The sequence below is a fragment of the Salvelinus fontinalis genome, chromosome 11, assembly GCF_029448725.1.
Source record: "Salvelinus fontinalis isolate EN_2023a chromosome 11, ASM2944872v1, whole genome shotgun sequence".
Taxonomy (NCBI): Eukaryota; Metazoa; Chordata; class Actinopteri; order Salmoniformes; family Salmonidae; genus Salvelinus; species Salvelinus fontinalis.
Window position 1 is genome coordinate 34,728,459 of NC_074675.1, and position 20,843 is coordinate 34,749,301.

The following is a 20,843-nucleotide window of genomic DNA, read 5'->3' on the forward strand; positions in this document are numbered from 1 at the left end:
CACATTTTATTTTTTTATTTTTTTTATATTTTTTTTACCGTTATTTTACCAGGTAAGTTGACTGAGAACACATTCTCATTTGCAGCAACGACCTGGGGAATAGTTACAGGGGAGAGGAGGGGGATGAATGAGCCAATTGTAAACTGGGGATTATTAGGTGACCATGATGGTTTGAGGGCCAGATTGGGAATTTAGCCAGGACACCGGGGTTAACACCCCTACTCTTACGATAAATGCCATGGGATCTTTAATGACCTCAGAGAGTCAGGACACCCGTTTAACGTCCCATCCGAAAGACGGCACCCTACACAGGGCAGTGTCCCCAATCACTGCCCTGGGGCATTGGGATATTTTTTATTTTTTTAGACCAGAGGAAAGAGTGCCTCCTACTGGCCCTCCAACACCACTTCCAGCAGCATCTGGTCTCCCATCCAGGGACTGACCAGGACCAACCCTGCTTAGCTTCAGAAGCAAGCCAGCAGTGGTATGCAGGGTGGTATGCTGCTGGCGATGTAGAAGTATGTAGTAAACATATATTCTTTACAATAAAATGTACTACAAAATGACTAAATTATTTACAATTAATTTATATTGGGCACAACAATCTGAAACAACCAAAACTAATTGCAAATACTGTCATTATACGGCCCAATTGTGCTATTGTGCTCTTTTTTCACGTTATTTGTAACTTATTTTCTACACAATGCTTCTGCCATTGTCACTTGTGACCGAAAATACCTTCTAGATATCTGGACAGAGATTACTCACCCGTACTGGAAGATTTTTTCTTTAACGAGTCGGACGTGAAGGATTTCCTAAAGACACCCGAGAAGGCCCTGATCCCCGTCATTCGCAGGAGAAAGAGACTGAGATATCGGGGACGTAGGTCTGGGTGCCTTGTAAGGATCCAAGAGCAAATGGGTCATCTGCCTTTACCATCGGTCCTATTAGCCAACGTACAATCATTGGATAATAAAATAGACGAACTACGAGCATGTATATCCAACCAACAGGACAAGTAATAAAAACTGTACTGTCTTATGTTTCACCGATTCGTAGCTGAACGACGCCATGAATAACATACAGCTGGCGGGTTTTGCGCTTTTTTCGGCAGGATAGAACAGCGGCCTCTGGTAAGACAAGGGGTGGCTGTCTATGTATATTTGTAAACAACAGCTGGTGCACGAAATCTAAGGAAGTCTTGAGGTTTTGCTCGCCTGAGGTAGAGTATCTCATGATAAATTGTAGACCACACTATTTACCAAGAGTTATCTATATTCTTCATAGCTGTCTATTTACCACCACAAACTGATGCTGGCACTAAGACCGCACTTAGTAAGCTGTATACAGCCATAAGCAAAGAGGAAAACGCTCATCCAGAAGTGGCGCTCCTGATGGCCGCTGATTTTAATGCAGGGAAACTTAAATCCCTTTAACATAATTTCTACCGGCATGTTAAATGTGCAACCAGACGGGAAAAAACTCTAGGCCACAATTCTATCCTTGTAAAAACTAAAGCAGGAAGCACCAGTGACTCGGTCAATAAAAAGGTGGCAGATGGTGCAGATGCTAAGCTACAGGCCTGTTTTGCTAGCACAGACTGGAATATGTTCCAGGATTTTTCCCATGACATTGAGGAGTACACCACATCAGTCACTGGCTTTATCAATAAGTGCATCGACGACGTCGTCCCCACAGTGACTGTACGTACATACCCTAACCAGAAGCCATGGATTACAGGCAACATCTGTACTGAACTAAAAGTGGGAGCTGCCTCTTTCAAGGAGTGGGACTCTAACCCGGAAGCTTATGAGAAATCCTGCTATGCCCTCCAACGAACCATCAAACAGGCAAAGCGTCAATACAGGACTAAGATTGAATTGTACTACACTGGCGCCGATGGTCGTCGGATGTGGCAGGGCTTGCAAACTATTACAGACTACAGAAGGAAGCACGGCCACGAGCTGACCAGTGACACGAGCCTACCAGACGAGCTAAATTACTTCTATGCTCGCTACGAGGCAAGTAACACTGAAACATGCATGAAAGCATCAGCTGTTCTGGATGACTGTGATCACTCTCTCCGTAGCTGATGTTAGTAAGACCTTTTAAACAGGTCAACATTCATAAGGCTGCAGGGCCAGACGATTACCAGGACGTGTACTCCGAGCATGTGCTGACCAACTGGCTAGTGTCTTCACTGACATTTTCAACCTGTCCCTGACTAAGTCTGTAATACCAACATGTTTCAGCAGACCACCGTAGTCCCTGTCCCAAGAACACGAAGGTAACCTGCCTAAATGACTACTGACTCGCAGCACTCACCTCTGTAGCCATGAAGTTCTTTGAAAGGCTGGTCATGGCTCACATCAACACCATTATCCCAGAAACCCTAGACCCACTCCAATTTGCATACCGCCCCAACAGATCCATAGATGATGCAATCTCTATTGCACTCCACACTGCCCATTCCCAAGTGGACAAAAGGAACACCCATGTGAGAATGCTATTCATTGACTACAGCTCAGCGTTCAACACCATAGTGCCCACTAAGCTCATCACGAAGCTAAGGACCTTGGGACTAAACACCTCCCTCTGCAACTGGATCCTGGACTTCCTGACGGGCCGCCTCCAGGTAAGGGTAGGTAACAACACATCCGCCATGCTGATCCTCAGCAAGGGGGCACCTCAGGGATGCGTGCTCAGTCCCCTCCTGTACTCCCTGTTCACTCATGACTGCACGGCCAGGCACGACTCCAACACCATCATTAAGTTTGCCGATGACACAACAGTGGTAGGTCTGATCATCGACAACGATGAGACAGCCTATAGGGAGGAGGTCAGAGATCTGGCCGTGTGGTGCCAGGCCAGCAACCTCTCCCTCAACGTGATCAAGACAAAGGAGATGTTTGTGGACTACAGGAAAAGGAGGACCAAGCACTCCCCCATTCTCATCGACGGGGCTGTAGTGGAGCAGGTTGAGAGCTTCAAGTTCCTTGGTGTCCGCATCACCAACAAACTATCATGGTCCAAACACACCAAGACAGTTGTGAAGATAGCACAACAACGCCTATTCCCCCTCAGGAGACTGAAAAGATTTGGCATGGGTCCTCAGATCTTCAAAATGTTATACAGCTGCATCATCGAGAGCATCCTGACTGGTTGCATCACTGCCTGTTATGGCAACTGCTCGGTCTCCAACCGCAAGGTACTACAGAGGGTAGTGTGTACAGCCCAGTACATCACTGGGGCCAAGCTTCCTGTCATCCAGGACCTCTATACCAGGCTGTGTCAGAGGAAGGCCCTAAAAATTGTCAAAGACTCCAGCCATCCTAGTCAAAGACTGTTCTCTCTGCTACCGCACGGAAGGTGGTACCAGAGCGCCAAGTCTAGGTCCAAGAGGCTTCTAAACAGCTTCTACCCCCAAGCCATAAGGCTCCTGAACAGCTAATAAAATGGCTACCCAGACTATTGCCCCCCCCCCCCCCCTCGTACACTGCTGCTACTCTCTGTTAATTATTAATGCATAGTCACTTTAATAACTCTAACTACATCTACATATTACCTAAATTATTTTGACTAACCGGTGCCCCCGCACATTGACTCTGTACCGGAACCTCCTGTATATATCCTCGCTATTGTTATTTTACTGCTGCTCTTTAATTATTTGTTACTTAGATTTTTTACTTATCTGTTTTTTACTTAACACTTCTTGCGACTACAGGGGGTGCTGTTTTCTCATTAGCATAATTGCATTACAGATTAAACGGCTTCCTACTAAATTCTTGCTCGTACAATATGCATATTATTACTATTATTGGATAGAAAACACTCTCTAGTTTCTATAGGCGTTGGAATTTTGTATCTGAGTGGAACAGAACTCATTCTACAGCAATTTCCCTGACATGGAGTCAGATTTCACACATTTTGGCCCCTGATCTGGAGTCAGTTTAAAGGCCACTGTGAACGCTATCAGGATACGGACACTGCTTACGTCTTCCCCTGGATGCCTTTACGTGATGACGATTTGAATGGTATCGATTGCGCAATCACAGCCCCTATAAAACAAAAACACGTGTAGGTAGGAACTCCTTTCCAGCTGCGTCGGGCGCGTGGTGGACACAGACCTGCTCTTTTTCCAAGCATTAGTGTAGCCAGTTATATTTCTCCGGTCATGTTTCTACTCGTTATAGGAGTTAAAAACATCATAAGGTAGTTAATTTAAACCGTTTTATAGCAATTTATATCCGTTTAGTGCGATTTTGGGACATTTATTTCTGTGACACTGTGAATCTCTGGGCACGGTTCCAGTTCATGCCGAACGCAATGGGCATTTCTACATGGCAAGAGGACAGCTTTCGACCAAAAGACGATTAGACCCAAGAAAGGATTCTTTGCCCAAGATTCTGATGGAAGAACAGCTCAAAGTAGGAACAATTTATTATGATAAATCGTGTTTCTGTCGAGAAATGTTAATCGCTTATGACGCCATTTTGTTTGACGTAGCTTCGCTTGGCGCAAACTGTATTGAAAAGTAAGGATAATTTAAAAAATGTAAATGTAAGGGCTGTCTTTCTCCTCATCCTCGGACGAGGAGAGGAGAGAAGGATCATCAGACCAAAATGCAGCATTTGGGAAATAAGCCATCTTTTATTTCAATACGACGATGGCAACACGAAAAACAAAACACTTTCAAATTTACAAAACAAGAAAACGACGTCGACGAAACCTGAACATAAACTTACATAACTACACGTAAACTCACGGACAGGAAACAGACGACATCAAAATAAACGAACAGCCAAACAGTCCCGAATGGTACATACATTCGACGATACAGGAGACAATCACCCACAAACAAACAGTGAGAACACCCTACCTAAATATGACTCTTAATTAGAGGAGAACGCAAAACACCTGCCTCTAATTAAGAGCCATACCAGGCAACCAAAACCAACATAGAAACAGATAACATAGACTGCCCACCCAAAACACATGCCCTGACCTAAACACATACAAAAAACAACATAAAACAGGTCAGGACCGTTACAGTAAATCAGCGATTGTATTAAGAATTAAATTGTCTATCAATCGCTGTCCACCCTATATTTTTTAGTCACGTTTATGAGTATTTATGTATACGACTAGATCACTGTCTAATATGGCGCACGACATTGTCTGACCAGCTGGGCAACTTTTGTCATTGTCTAACCATGATTTTGGTGGCTAAATATGCACATTTTCGAACAAACTGTATATGTATGTTGTAATGTGATGTTACAGGAGTGTCATCTGAAGAATTCTGAGAAGGTTAGTGAAAAAATTAATATATTTTGGCGATGTTTACGTTATCGCTCTCTTTGGCTAGAATCAATGCTCTGGTAACGTTTGCATATGTGGTATGCTAATATAACGATTTATTGTGTTTTCGCTGTAAGACACTTAGAAAATCTGAAATATTGTCTGTATTCACAGGATCTGTGTCTTTCGATTAGTGTATGCTGTGTATTTTTACGAAATGTTTGATGATTAGTAATTAGGTAAACACGTTGCTCTATGTATTTATTCTAGTCCATTTGTGACGGTGGGTGCAATTGTAAACTATGATATCTACCTGAAATATGCACATTTTTCTAACAAAACCTATCCTATACCATAAATATGTTATCAGACTGTCATCTGATGAGTTTTTTTCTTGGTTAGTGGCTATCAATATCTTAGTTTAGCCGAATTGGTGATAGCACCTGATGGAGTAAGAAACTGATGGAGTTAGAAAAGTGGTGTCTTTTGCTAACGTGGTTAGCTAATAGATTTACATATCTTGTCTTCCCTGTAAAACATTTTAAAAATCTGAAATGGTGGCTTTATTCACAAGATCTGTATCTTTCATTAGGTGTCTTGGACTTGTGATTTAATGATATTTAGATGCTACTATTTAATTGTGACGCTATGCTACTCAGTGTGGGGGGGGTGGGGGGTGATCCCGGACCCGGGGTAGATACTCGTGAAAGGTTAACACAAATTGAATAATATTTCTTAACTGTATTGCTGGTTAAGGGCTTGTAAGTAAGCATTTCACTGGCATGTCACAGACAAGGTCTACACCTGTTGTATTCGGCACATGACAAATAACATTTTATTTGATCCAATAAGTATGTAGTCACAAGCTGGATGTAGTCATTGCGCGCTAGGAATATGGGACCAAATACTAAACTTTTGACTAAATGTAATACACACTGTAAGTGAATATGACCAAATACGTATGGCACCTTCAAATGGGGGGACTAGATACATAAAGTGCTTTAATTTCTAAACAGTAAAACATATGTATAAAAATACCCTCCACGTAAAAGGTGACACTCGTGCAAAACATTTGATCTCAAATCTAAAATGTTGGAGTATAGAGCCAAATGAAAATATATTTAGCTTCACTGTCTTAAATACATTGGGGAGTGTAACTCAATATCCTTCAGACTAGGGTTGAACAACTATAATTTCAATGTTGAAATTAAGGTGGGCAGTTATTTGGTCTTGTTTTATTATAACAGGCTATTGGTTAGGCAAGCTAGGTGAACGTCAGCTAGCTAGGAAGCTAACTAGCTAATGTTAGCTAGTTGTGTGGTTTAACCAAAGCTTCTATTATTGGTTAGAAAGATGGTTCTGTACTGAATGTATGTGATAATCATTGCTAAACAATATGAGTAGTGTAGGTAAGAGATGAAGTGAACCTATAGGAGGATAGCTCTCCACGAGGTGGATTGGGCTTGAATTGATGGCAAGCTGTTCAATACTGAGCCATGCTGACTGACAAGTGCCGTGGATTGGTACAGGGCAATTTTGTGGTATTGGAGTGATGCTGAGACTCAGATTTTTCACTTTAAAATGTGTGTCAAACAAACCAATGATTGCACATTGTTAAAAGTAGTCCTTGTGCATAGAGTTGTATGGTTTGTTTTACTTTGAAATCATTGGGTTTTGTTTGACACATTTTAAAGTGAAGAATCTGAGTGTCCGCATCACTCTGTTATCGTGGATTTGCCCTACTCCTGGGCTCAGTCCAGTCAGACATCTTATCACTTATTTGTCAAAATAATCAACCATAGTTTCCTCTTTTGATACAGCAGTGTTAAAAAGCTCCAATTGAACTCTGACATTTCCGGTCACAACTTGTGGACCTGTTTATGTGCTGCTGTGCGGTTTGTTGCCAACTTTATGTTTTTTACTTTTTAATTACCATTTTATATTTTAATTTTTTCCGTCGCTTGACTTTTCATTAAACTTTTTCACCCTGGACGCTTTATCTGGACATGGTTCTACACGACCTCCACCAGTCGAAACTAAGTAGTAACATTAACATTATGCCCTCTAATTACAGTCGCTGTACTCATAATATACAGGAGGACGATCGCCTTATGTTGAGGATAGCCATACTTTCTCATGGCTTCTGGATCGAAATGCTGTAGGAATGCTCAACCGGTGTCGCTCATTCAGCCGTCAAACATTCAACCGGTTTCCCCCATGAAGCAACGAGTCAGAGGCCGAGCCTCCTTTGGTCTGTCCTCCACCCATTACGGGGCCTGAGACGCCAAAGCCTCCCACCATTAGCTATGACAAATTGAAAACCCTAGTCATTGGCGACTCCATTACCCGCAGTATTAGACTTAAAAAGAATCGTCCAGCACTGTTTACACTGTTTACCAGTGGGCAGGGCTACCGACGTTAAGGCTGAAGATGGTGCTGGCTAAGGCTAAAACTGGTGAGTGTAGAGAGTATAGGGATATTGTTATCCACATCGGCATCAACGATGTTAGGATGAAGCAGTCAGAGGTCACCAAGCGCAACATAGCTTCAGTGTGTAAATCAGCTAGAAAGATGTGTCGGCATCGAGTAATGGTCTCTTGCCCCCTCCCAGTTAGGGGGAGTGATGAGCTCTACAGCAGAGTCTCACAACTCAATCGCTGGTTGAAAACTGTTTTCTGCCCTTCCCAAAATATATAATTGGCCCTCTTTCTGGGACTCACCCACAAACAGGACCAAGCCTGGCCTGCTGAAGAGTGACGTACTCCATCCTAGCTGGAGGGGTGCTCTCATCTTATCTATGAACATAGACAGGGCTCTAGCTCCACAATGAGGTAGGGTGCAGGCCAGGCAGCAGGCTGTTAGCCAGCCTTTCAGCTTAGTGGAGTCTGCCACAAGTACAGTCAGTGTAGTCAGCTCAGCTATCCCCTTTGAGACTGTGTCTGTGCCTCGTTCTAGGTTGGGAAAAACTTAACATGGCTGTGTTCGCTCTAGCTATCTCTTTGCTCTAGCTATCCATTCCTGTCATTATTGAAAGAGATTGTGATATCTCACATCTCAAAATAGGGCTACTTAATGTTAGATCCCTCACTTCCAAGGCAGTCATAGTCAATTAACTAATCACTGATCATAAACTTGATGTGATTGGCCGGACTGAAACATGGCTTAAGCCTGATGAATTTACTGTGTTAAATGAGGTCTCTCTTTCTGGTTACACTAGTGACCATATCCCCCGTGCATCCCGCAAAGGTGGGGGTGTTGCTAACATTTACGATAGCGAATTTCAATATACAAAAAAATGACTGCATTTTCATCTTTAGAGCTTCTAGTCATGAAATCTATGCAGCCTACACGATCACTTTTTCTATAGCTATAGCGTTCCTCATTGAGTTCCCTGAATTCCTATCGGACCTTGTCGTCGTGGCAGATAATATTCAAATTTTTGGTGACTTTAATATTCACATGGAAAAGTCCACATACCCACTTCAAAAGGCTTTTGGAGCCATCATCGACTCAGTGGGTTTTGTCCAACATTTCTCCGGTCCTATGCCACAGTCATACTCTGGGCCAAGTTTTGTACCGTGGAATAAATATTGTGGATCTTAATGTTTTTCCTCATAATCCTGGACTATCGAACCAGCATTTTATTACGTTTGCAATCGCAACAAATAATCTGCTCAGACCCCAACCAAGGATCATCAAAAGCCGTGCTATGAATTCTCGGACAACCCAAAGATTGCTAGATGCCCTTCCAGACTCCCTCCACCTTCCCAAGGACGTTAGAGTACAAAAATTGGTGAACCACCTAACTGAGGAACTAAATTTAAACTTGCGTAATACCCTAGATGCAGTCGCACCACCAAAAACAAAAAACATTTGTCATAAGAAACTAGCTCCCTGGCATACATAAAATACCCGAGCCCTGATGCAAGCTTCCAGAAAATTTGAACGGAAATGGCGCTACACCAAACTGGAAGTCTTTTGATTATCTTGGAAGGACTGTACCGTGCAGTATCGAAGAGCCCTCACTGCTGCTCGATCATCCTATTTTTCCAACTTAATTGAGGAGAATAAGAACAATCCCAAATTTATTTTTGATACTGTCGCAAAGCGAACTAAAAAGCAGCATTCCCCAAGAGAGGATGGCTTTCACTTCAGCAGTGATAAATTCATGAACTTCTTTGACGAAAAGATCATGATCATAAGAAATCAAATTATGGACTCCTCTTTAAATCTCCGTATTTCAGTTGTCCTGAGTCTGCACAACACTGCCAGGACCTAGGACCAAGGGAGACACACGTTTAAAAAAAATCCTATATCTCTTGACACATTCATGAAAATAGTCATGGCCTCTAAACCTTCAAGCTGCATACTGGACCCTATTGCATCTACACTACTAAAAGAGCTGCTTCCTGTGCTTGGCCCTCCTATGTTGAACATAGTAAATGCCTCCCTATCCACCGGATGTGCACCAAACTCACTAAAAGTGGTAGTAATAAAGCCTCTCTTGAAAAAGCCAAACCAGAAAATATAAAAAAACTACCGGCCTATATCACATCTCCCATTCCTCTCAATTTTTTTTGAAAAAGCTGTTGCGCTACCATACTAAAGACAATGTATACGAAGCGCTTCAGTCTGGTTTTAGACCCCATCATAGCACTGAGACTCCACTCGTGAAGGTGGTAAATTACCTTTTTAATGGCATCAGACCAAGGCTCCGCATTTGGCGTCGTGCTCCTAGACCTTAGTGCTGCTTTTGATACCATTGATCACCACATTCTTTTGTAGAGATTGGAAACCCAAATTGGTCTACACGGACAAGTTCTGGCCTGGTTTAGATCTTATCTGTCGGAAGATATCGGTTTGTCTCTGTGGATGGTTTGTCCTCTGGCAAATCAACTGTAAATTTCGGTGTTCCTCAAGGTTCCGTTTTAGGACCACTATTGTTTTCACTATATATTTTACCTCTTGGTGATGTCATTCGGAAACACAATGTTAACGTTCACTGCTATGTGGACGATACACAGCTGTACATTTCGATGAAACATGGTGAAGCCCCAAAATTTCCCTCCCTGGAAGCCTGTGTTTCAGACATAAGGAAGTGGAGGGCGGCAAATGTGTTACTTTTAAACTCAAAACAAAGATGCTAGTTCTAGGTCCCAAGAAACAAAGAGATTTTCAGTTGGATCTGACAATCTTGATGGTTGTACAGTTGTCTCAAATAAAACTGTGAAGGACCTCAGTGTTGCTCTGGACACTGATCTCACTTTTGACAAACATATAAAGACTGTTTCAAGGACAGTTTTTTTCCATCTACGTAACATTGCAACAATCTGAAACGTTCTGTCATAAAAAGATTCAGAAACATTTATCCATGCTTTTGTCACTTCTAGATTAGACTACTGCAATGCTCTACTTTCCGGCTACCCGGAACACAACTGATTGGCTCAAACGCATTAAGAAGTAAAGAAATTCCACAAATTAATTTTTAACAAGACACACCTGTTAATTGAAATGCATTCCAGGTGTCTACCTCATGAAGCTGGTTGAGAGAATGCCAAGAGTGTGTAAAGCTGTCATCAAGGCAAATGGTAGCTACCCTGAAGAATCTCAAATATAAAATATATTTGGATTTGTTTTACACTTTTTTGGTTACTACATGATTCCATATGTGTTATTTCATAGTTTTTATGTCGCCACTATTATTTTTACAATGTAGAAAATAGTAAAAATAAAGAAAAGCCTTTGTATGAGTAGGTGTGTCCAAACTTTTGACTGGTACTGTAGCTGTACTGGTGGGCAGATAAGTTGGTCCCGATGATGGGTTGGACAGACCATTACCACCCTCTGGAGAGCCCTGCGGTTGCGGACGGTGCAGTTGCCAAACCAGGTGGTGATACAGCCCAACAGGATGCTCTCAATTGTGCATCTGTAAAAGTTTGAGGGTTTTAGGGGCCAAGACAAATTTCTTCAGCCTCCTGAGGTTGAAGAGGCGCTGTTGTGCCTTCTTCACAACGCTGCCTGTGTGGGTTGACCATTTCAGATCGTAAGTAATGTGTACGCCGAGGAACATAAAGTATTCCTTCTTCACTGCGATCCTGTCAATGTTGTTAGGGGCGTGCTCCCTCTGCTGTTTCCTGAAGTCCACGATAAGCTCCTTTTGTTTTGTTGACGTTGAGGGAGAGGTTATTTTTCTGGCACCACTCTCCTAGGGCCCTCACCTCCTCCCTGTAGGCTGTCTCGTCATCGTTGGTAATCAGGGAAAATACTTTTGTGTCGTTTGCAAACTTGATGACTGAGTTGGAGACGTGCGTGGCCACGCAGTCATGGGTGAACAGGGAGTACGGGAGGGGGCTGAGCATGCACCCTTCTGGGGCCTCTGTGTTGAGGATCAGCAAAGTGGAGGTGTTGTTTCCTACCTTCACCACCTGGGGGCAGCGCGTCAGGAACCAGTTGCACAGGGCGGGGTTCAAAGCCATGGCCCCGAGCTTAATGATGAGCTTGGAGGGTACTATCGTGTTGAATGCTGAGCTATAGTCAATGAAGAGCATTCTTACATAGGTATTCTTCTTGTCCAGATGGGATAGGGTAGTGTGCAGCGCGATGGAGATTGCGATTGCATAGTCTGTGGATCTATTGGGGCAGTTAGCAAATTGAAGTGGGTCTAGGGTGTCAGGTAAGGTAAAGGTGATATGATCCTTAACTAGTCTCTCAAAGCACTTCATGATGACAGAAGTGAGTGCTACGGGGCGATAGTAATTTAGTTCACGTAGTTACCTTTGCCTTCTTAGGTACAGGAACAATGGTGAACATCTTGAAGCAAGTGGGGAGAGCAGACAGGGATAGGGATTGATTATGTCCATAAACCCTCCAGCACTCCACAAATGCAGCTTTAAAGAGTTTGGTCTGATCTAGCTGTTAACATTAGAACCCTCAATTACCTAGTTTATACATGTTTCTAATCAGGAATGTATCCAGTGTCTAATGATTTAATCACTCTAGGTGGTACTAACTGATGCTCCATAGATACATGCTGGTTGACACTGTCAGTGGCCATCTTGTGGTTGGTTTCTGGCACTGCAACTAATAACCAAGAGATTCAAGGGGAAAAATTCTATCCTCACCGACTCTTCCGTCTTCCTCTCCATTTCCTGGAAACCGAAAAGTGGGTAGAGTGGTTGAGGAGAGTCAGTTCGTTAGTAGGCGAACCCGAGGAGTGTCCTCCTCACCTCGATAGCCTGCTCTCCGGAAGGATACTGAAGTGCATCTTCCACGGAAGAATTTGGAAATCTGCCACACACCCTTTGAATCAGCTGTTGTTTAATCAGAGAAAATCATGCACACATTTAAAAACGATACACTTACATAACATATGCCATTTAGCAGACATTTTTAAAGTCATGCGGGCATACATTTTACGTATGGATGGTCACGGGAATCAAACCTACGAACCTGGCATTACAAGCGCTATGCTCTACCAACTGAGCTTCTTATACTTTTCTTAATAACACGTCTTCCACAACTAGCTAAATTAGTATCACTTTACACATTTATTTTGTGGTTCCACCCCTGTAAAGGTAATTTGCCTGATGACGAGTCCATGACGAGTGGAGGAGAGTCTAATATCATACAAGCGCATTTGTTTCAACGTTTCCTTTCCTCGCCTCCGCTCCACAATTACCTCAGACATTTTTCAAAAGCAGACGAGGAGAGGACAGAGTCGAGCAACCAATTGAGATTCTCCCCAAGAGTAGCCTACATTGTTTTACCCAAACAACAAGAGGCTACATCGTTAGACACAGGGGAGAACAGGGTTGTTTTACCAGTCACATTTTATTATTATTTTTTGTACATTTTCAAGTTGTTTTGATAGATGAGTAGTGGCACAGAAAGTCCCATAGCCATTGTTGAATTGAAGGAACTGTAGTTACATGGCATTGTACAGCTTGGAGATAGAGACTTTGTCAAAGATGATGTAGAGTAGTAGAATGAAGAAGAGTCATCCTGGGTCGTATTCAGTAGAGCACAACATAGCAAAACAATTTGCAGCGGAAAATGTGTTTTTATTAGGTAGTCTCTCTGTTTTCAGTCTGTTTTCTTCATTTTGGTGTCTAGTGAATATGACCCTGGTAGTGCTGTACATTGATTAACATATTTTTCTGTGATGAGCAACTGTTAGCTTGGTATCACTGTTGTTTCACTTCATTCAGTCTGGTTTTACCAGGATAAGCACTTGCTGCAAACTCCTATGTTCTGACATGGCCTAGGAGCTCTGGTTGTTTGTTACAGACTAGATAGACGCTTCCTCTAACCACTGACACAGGACCGGATATTTGTCATTAGCCTACTGGTAAAGGTTAGTGCTCTGGGTTAAGCTTATCTGATTCTAGATCTGTGGTTGGGGGAAACTTCTACCTAGAGAGTATCTTACTTGATGATGAGGACCAACTGATCCAATCTCCTGAAACCCTCTGATTTGGTATAATGGAGCTCTAAGCATTGGAGATTTAAAGTGTGTGGAGATTGGTGAAGCCACTGTCGTTCAATGATGAGCACTGGTTATGGCTTGACCATAGTTACAGAAGGAGATCCGTTATCAGCATGTCAGTTATCATGATGTCCAAGATTCCATTCTAGAACCAGAATGTCCAGGCAAGTGGAAGACGCAACGGAATCCAAAGATGCCCATTCTTGATCTACGCCGTAAAAGTAATGAAAAGTCACACTCAATGGGATATCACTTGTCAAGGCCCTGCAAGATGTCCCCTTTATTGTAATACATGATTGAGAACATTTCCCGTCCTATCCTCCTTGTCAGCGATAAACTTTTAGATGAAAGTGCATTTGCACCCTGTCAACTCCCCCTTTCCCTACAATGTTACATTCACATTAAATGGTGCTACCAAAACTCTCTTTGGATCAAGTGGATGATAGCAGTTCATCCTTGCAGTTATTACTACTCAGAGTAGAGAAGAAAGAATCAACGTTTTGGATTCTGATTATCTGATAGCAGGAAGTAGCTTGTAGCGCTGATGACAAAGAGATTGACCTTGAACACAGTGGCTACAAAACATTTTGAACTGAAAATAATATGTATAACATCTTTTGTTTCAAAACAGCAAGTTTTGTCCCTCCACCACCTATTGTGCCAAAGCATTTCATTTCTCAGTTACCAAACCAGAAACCATTTCTCAGTTACATCCAGTGCGCCCAACTAAAGTATGACTTTCAACACAACAGTATGGTCATTCATGATAACGTTATCGAAAGATAATGTGATTATTTATGGAATGAATATCCTTATTTCTAGACTGATTGATATTGAGATATTGAATGCACATGTCTGTTGCCATACTTGTTGTACTGTATCATTAATATGTGTAGTTTAGATGCCTGCAGATGTGGAATTATTGGTAATGTAGTGTTGTTTGGGTGCGTTCTCCCAGCTTCCTGTCTGTCCACTTTTAGCATGGTTTCCTCAGCTAGATTCTGGAATCACTCATAGGCTAGTCTCAAAGGGGACAGTTAAATGTTCAGGTAAAATGTACAGGTAGTGTCGGCCTCAGGTGTGCCCAATATCTCATCGTCCTCCTTTATTGGGTCGTATTCATTAGTGCACACCATAGCAAAACGTTTTGAAACAAAAAACATTATCTTATTCTCCCTCCCCATTTCAGTGCATTTTCTTCCGCTTGGTGTCTAGTGAATACGACCCTGGAGTCCCTTTGTCCACTTGTACAGTCAGATAGAGAGTCAAACAGTCGTTCCCTTACATTCAGTCCCTTTCCAAAATGTCCATAAGGTCCAATATGGCATTGGTTAATGGAGAAGGGCGAGGATTGGAGTGTTAGATGATGGGAGAAGTAGGTATAGAACCACAGAGTTTGAGTTTGGGACCAGACTTAATTTCCCAAAAGGGGAAAGTAAGAGACTCTGAGACCCTCCTCAGTCTCGTTTGAATAACTGAATCAGATAGAAGGCCATATTGACCCAACAAACCTAAGGGGACGTGTGATGCCTTCTGGTCGTATCAATTGTGTTATCGGATTGCATAGTGGAAGAGAAGAGATCAAGGTAGCAGGTGACTAGAGAGCTGAAATAGATCTGGGTGCAGTTCAAGAAAATTACCTAAAGCATGGATGGGCCATGTTTTTTTTTTTAGGAACTCAGTCAGGGTCTCAACTTACTGTTGGGAGTTAGAATAGTAGAATACACAAGGTGCAGTTTTGAATTGTGGTTGTGCATCAGCAGGTTTTCTCTTAAGTCAGTCACTCAATTAGCTATGTCAGCTAACAATTATTTTATCAAATGTTTTACTTGTATCAATCATGGCCGAATACTGACCAGACATGCAGGGCACATGCCCAGGGGCCTTGATCTCCAGGGGGGCCCAATTGATTTTGTTAGTCACTCTCACTCATATATCATATTAACATGGCATAAGTCATGGCAAAATGTGTAGATTTGCATGAAATTCGTTTTAAAACTGCAAAAATGTATCTCCACTTCATGGCAAAATTGATAGAATTGCAGGTAATTAGCTTTAAAACTGCAAATTCTTCTCTCTGCCTCATGGCAAAATGAGTAGAATTGCTTGAAATTTGTTATAAAATGGCACACCTTTTCCCTCCGCACCATGGCAAAATGTGCAGAATTGCAGGAAATTAACTTTTTTCTCTCCGCCGTCAAGACGGGGGCCAGTAAAATGTTTTACCTGTGAGGTAGGAGGATGCCAACCAAATCTCGCTTAGCGCCACCAAAGGGCTAGGGACGGCCCTAGCTACTGGTATAATGCATTTAGTTAAAAGAGTTAAGTAGTTTAACTGCACAAATAGATTGATTGTACAAATCAGAGACAGGTGTGTGGTTTTGTGGGTACACAGACCCGTGAGCCCCTCATGATGAGTTCAGATTTTTTGTGGCCCCCACCCCCATCAAAGTTGCCCATCCCTGACCTAAAGGGAAACCAGGTATTAACTAGGTATTTGTAGCGAAGGGATCCATCATCCATCCAGATAGTAGATCACTCTGAAAAGTGGACACCTTTGAGGACCAAGGAGGATCAAATGAAAACCAGGCAGGGATCTAGTTGTGGGTAGGATCCCTCCATCCAGATGCAGATCAGTAGAGGCAAATGGCTAGACTAGATAGCTGAAATTGATCTGGGTGCAAGTTCAGGAGGACCTAAGGGAAAACAGACTCGAGTCAGGGATCTAGTTGGATCTAGTAGATCCCTCTAGATCAGCAGAGGCAGCGTCGGTCGCTCTTGGTGACCTCCTCGGAGGAGTGGACCACGTTGGGAACGAAGCCGCTCTTCACCCCCTCCCAGCCCTCCTGGATAGTGATGTCACCGCCCCTCACCTAGGGTGAAGATACCAAGGTTAGATGGGACAATGTTGTGTTCACATGCTAGCCTGGTCCCAGATCTGTATGTGCAATCATATCAACTCCTTGTCACTCATTGTCATGCCAAATGTCATGTTTGCCATGGCAAAGAGTTGACATGATAGCACAAACAGATCTGGGACCAGACTATTCACATGCAGAACATTTTGATGATAAACAAATTCATGAGACCAGCTGTTGCCATTGCTAAGCTAGCCAAAGGTTGTACAGGACTCAATTTTAATTCTTGACTCAAACTTTGTATCTTCAACCTAGAGCTCCTCACCAGCTGAAAGATGTCCCTGGTCAGCTCCGTGAAGGCGTGCTCCACGTTTATGGCGTCGCGGGCCGAAGTTTCTACGTAACGCATCCCGTAGGCGCCGGCGAGTTTCTCAGCCTCCTGACGAGTTACCTGGAGAGGTAAACATGCGATAGTATTGTCTGTTTATATGGAAATGTGTTGTGCATTACTTATAATGTCATTAGTAAAGGTAGGGGGGAAAATGTATTTATTTCAATGCTCAATCAAACACACACATCCCACCTACCCCCCTCCACACATACACATAAACTACTGCAATCTGATAGGCTACCTGGCGCTGAGGTTCCAGGTCACACTTGTGGCCGACCAATAGGAACACAATGCTGTGTGGTTGGACGTGGCTCCGGGCCTCCTCTAGCCAATCATGAACATTCTGGAAGGAACGGCGGTTTGTGATGTCAAACAGGAGGAGCCCGCCCACCGAGTTACGATAGTAGGCTCTGGTGATGGACCTGGAAGAGGGGAGGAGAGAGGTGTTGGGAGGAGAAAGAGATGAGAGGGTGTTTATGTTAGGAGATGAGAAAGGGAATAGGGAGAGAAGGAGAGATAGACAGGAAGTAGAGGAATGAGAGGAGAGAGAGTGTTAGAAGGAGAGGGGAGACATACAGTGTTAGAATATTGTTGGGAGGGAGGGAGGGAGGGAGAAATTAAAATAGATATGTGTTGGGAGGCGAGACAAAAGTAACAAGCAACAGATGTGAAAGTGAGAAAGGGGGTGGAGAGTGTGTGTAGTGAGGGAGAGAGAACGTTTGGCAGAAAAGAGGGAGAGAATGTGAGAGAAGGAAGGAGGGAGAACATGAAGGGGGAAAGAAGTGAGAGGGATATGACAGATATGCGAGGTGTGGGTGATGAGGGAGGTGCAATGAAAGAATGGAAGAAGAGGAAGACATAGAAAGAGAGGATGAAGATAGGAGGACAGTGGTCAAATACATATTCAAAGGAAATAAAGAACCAGTTGAAATGAATCACAGACAAAAGAGCAGGGAATGAGGGATTATGATTGAATGCTGACCAAGGGTGTGTGACCAAGCAAGTGTGTGTGTATGTGTGTTTAAAAGCTGTTAACTATTTCAATATGTAAAATAAATGTTTATCTATGAAAAAATGACTCCGGCATACTTGTTTTTCCACTTTTTAGAAACTAAACTATTTATAGGCCTATTCTAACTGTGTCACTGATGTTGCAAAATGTGTCAATATTGATGTAGACTAACCTTTGTACCTTACGCACTGTTTCAATAAGGCACCTTTGAATAGTCAAACAACAATATCAGTAGTGGTATGACAAAAACAGCTTCTGGCAGTTTAGACCTTGGTGCAAATGGCAATTGTGGTCTATCCTATCCTTTGATATCCTTGTATATACTTTGATCAACAATTGTGAATGATAGCCTAATAGAGGGCTCTGAATAAAAATGATGCATACATTTCATGGTTTGGCCAGCTGGACAAGAAGCTTCCTTGATAAACAAGAGCAAGCAAGCGTGATGGATTACACCGAAAGCACAGTTTATGCATAATAATCTGTGTGACAGTTCTTGTGGAGCCCCCCCCCCCCCCCCCCCCCATACCTGAAGCGCTCCTGTCCCGCGGTATCCCAGATCTGTAGCTTGATGCGTTTCCCCGGCTCGATCTCCACCAGGCGAGAGAAGAAATCCACGCCGACCGTCGGGTCACTCACCTGGGCAAACCTTCCCTCCGTGAACCGCCGGATCAGGCACGACTTCCCCACCGTCGAGTCCCCAATGACGATGAGTCTGAACTGGTACAACCATATCGCCTCCATGGTGACTACTGTCTAGCTTCTGTTCCGTGGAATCTTGGTCGGATGGAACACACGCACAGGCACACACACCATGAAACACAGACACATGCAGGGACACACACACAGCGCAAAAGCCTGAGTCAGTTAACCTATAACAACAGTGTTTTCAGAGGCTAGATAGCCTCGGGCGTCCTGGTGCAAGCCTGTGAGAGAGACTTCGCAGACAGAGGGGCAGCTATAACGGAGATTTCAATTGGTTTACTGCCCTCCCTCCTCCACAGCACCGTAGCTTGGCTTCCCAACAGAGCGCAGCCCCTGAATGATAACGAGGCCATTGGATAGAGCACAACACCGCTACTCTTTGTGCCCTTGTTTTGTGTCTAAATTCCCTTTGGTGACAAGTAAAAAGGCACTTCTCTTCTGGATTTGACTATGGCTTTGATCTAGGCCTAAGCCCTCCTGCGGTGTCACAATGCCTACTATAGTCCACATGTTTAATTACAAGCATGTGACTATTGGAAATCCGCTTTAGCCTATATTGGCCAACTTTCAAGTGACTTGATTGTGGCAACTATTTGATACACTGTTAGCCGTCAGGCTATGAATAAAGCCCTATTGAACTTCCCTTTAGGCAGAATTCAGTTATTCCATTCTATTTGTAGCCAGTGGCACTTAGGTCAGTTTACATACTCTATTCTATAATCTATTATGTTCTATTCTATTCCATATTCTATAGACCTATGCTTACTTAAAACCCTACAATGCACGGATTTATTATGGTATTGCATTCTATGTACAGGCCTGGTTATCCAGTCATCAGACTGCCTCCAGTGACATCTAGGCACACCGCCACTACCTCACTCTGGCTGGCCGGGTATCGCACAGTCAGCTTGGTATGCAAACACAACCGTGGACAAACAGATCACCTAAATAATACCTGGAATATCCACCCCCATAGCTGTTGCCTGAGACCGGATATAGGCTTCAGATAGGGTCTCTGGAGCATTGACATGGACAGTAGCCTAGGCTAGATTGTACCCTATTATGGCAACTACTGGTCATCATAATGTCTATTGTATTGTATACCGTGGATATTTCACATCAGGTGCTTTTAGATAAACACAAATATGTTTAATTACATGGACAGTCTATTGTACAGAAGCCGTTACTGTAAAGAAGTAATGGAGGGATGTAGGTTAGATATTTCACATCAGGTGTTTTTGGATTAAATATCAAATTATTTATTCTAGATTCAATGAATAGACCCCTCCATTTTGCCTTATGGTAGGATCATTGCTTATTTTAGTCTTACATGCATCATTTCACCTGATATGTCAGTAATGGTAAATGCAATGGAGAACAGTAGAATAGAATCTCCACGATTATTTGATGCAGAAGTGCATTAGACAACATCACTTCTGTCGCTCTCACAATAGGCTTCCAAAACCAAGTAGTGTCGCTTTTCTTATTTCTCGCATCATTATCCTCAAATAAGAAGGCCTTATATAGTTCACATTTGCTAGAAAGGCCTATTGCCCAAGAGAGAACGAAATGGTTTCATCTTACGTGGTTTGGTTGCGCGGCTCAGAACCCGATTGCTGCAGGTTCCGTTGCATTGAGAAGCTTTCGTAGAACAAACGCCCGAAAGAACGTCTCACAGCAACGCATGAACAGCAGTTTACAATTGCCCTGCGGAAATCTACCAACGGGTCTTCGTTGTGATGTCTTTATAACGGTCTAATAATGACTCCCTAGAAAAATTCACAGCACGCTTTACTCCCCAGAATGCTATCATTTGTGAATGATAGCCTAGGTCTACACTGTTGTTTTGAAATCACACAACTGTAAAATGTGATAGACCTATAGCTAAATTCTGAAGGTTAGTTTAGTTTTCACTCCTCTCCTTATCTCGTTTTGTGTTTTTGAAGGAAGCTAAACGAAATAAATGTTGCTGCTGATGAAATGGCAGCGCGAGCAGCACCATCACAGACCCTGACTCATTCCACCGCCCAGCCCGCATCAGCACCTCTACTACCGTAAACATCAATATCGACGCGCACAAACACTTTATCC

The 20,843-nt window shown here is 43.0% G+C and overlaps 1 protein-coding gene across 2 annotated transcripts; it reads right to left on the reverse strand.

Moving 5' to 3' along the window:
* Positions 1-13,112: 13,112 nt before the first annotated feature.
* On the reverse strand, positions 13,113-20,810 carry LOC129865621 (ras-related protein Rab-39B-like). 2 transcript variants are annotated; one of them, XM_055938532.1, is made up of 5 exons: positions 20,337-20,810; positions 18,577-18,824; positions 17,277-17,457; positions 16,970-17,095; positions 13,113-16,659 (listed from the first exon to the last, which is right to left on the reverse strand). In XM_055938532.1, the coding sequence occupies exons 2-5, from the start codon at positions 18,789-18,791 to the stop codon at positions 16,540-16,542; spliced, it is 642 nt and encodes a 213-aa protein (XP_055794507.1). In that variant the 5' UTR covers positions 18,792-18,824; positions 20,337-20,810; the 3' UTR covers positions 13,113-16,539. The 2 variants fall into 2 exon arrangements, with proteins under 2 accessions (XP_055794507.1, XP_055794508.1); XM_055938533.1 differs by lacking the exon at positions 20,337-20,810 and having other exon boundaries at positions 18,577-20,330.
* Positions 20,811-20,843: the final 33 nt, after the last annotated feature.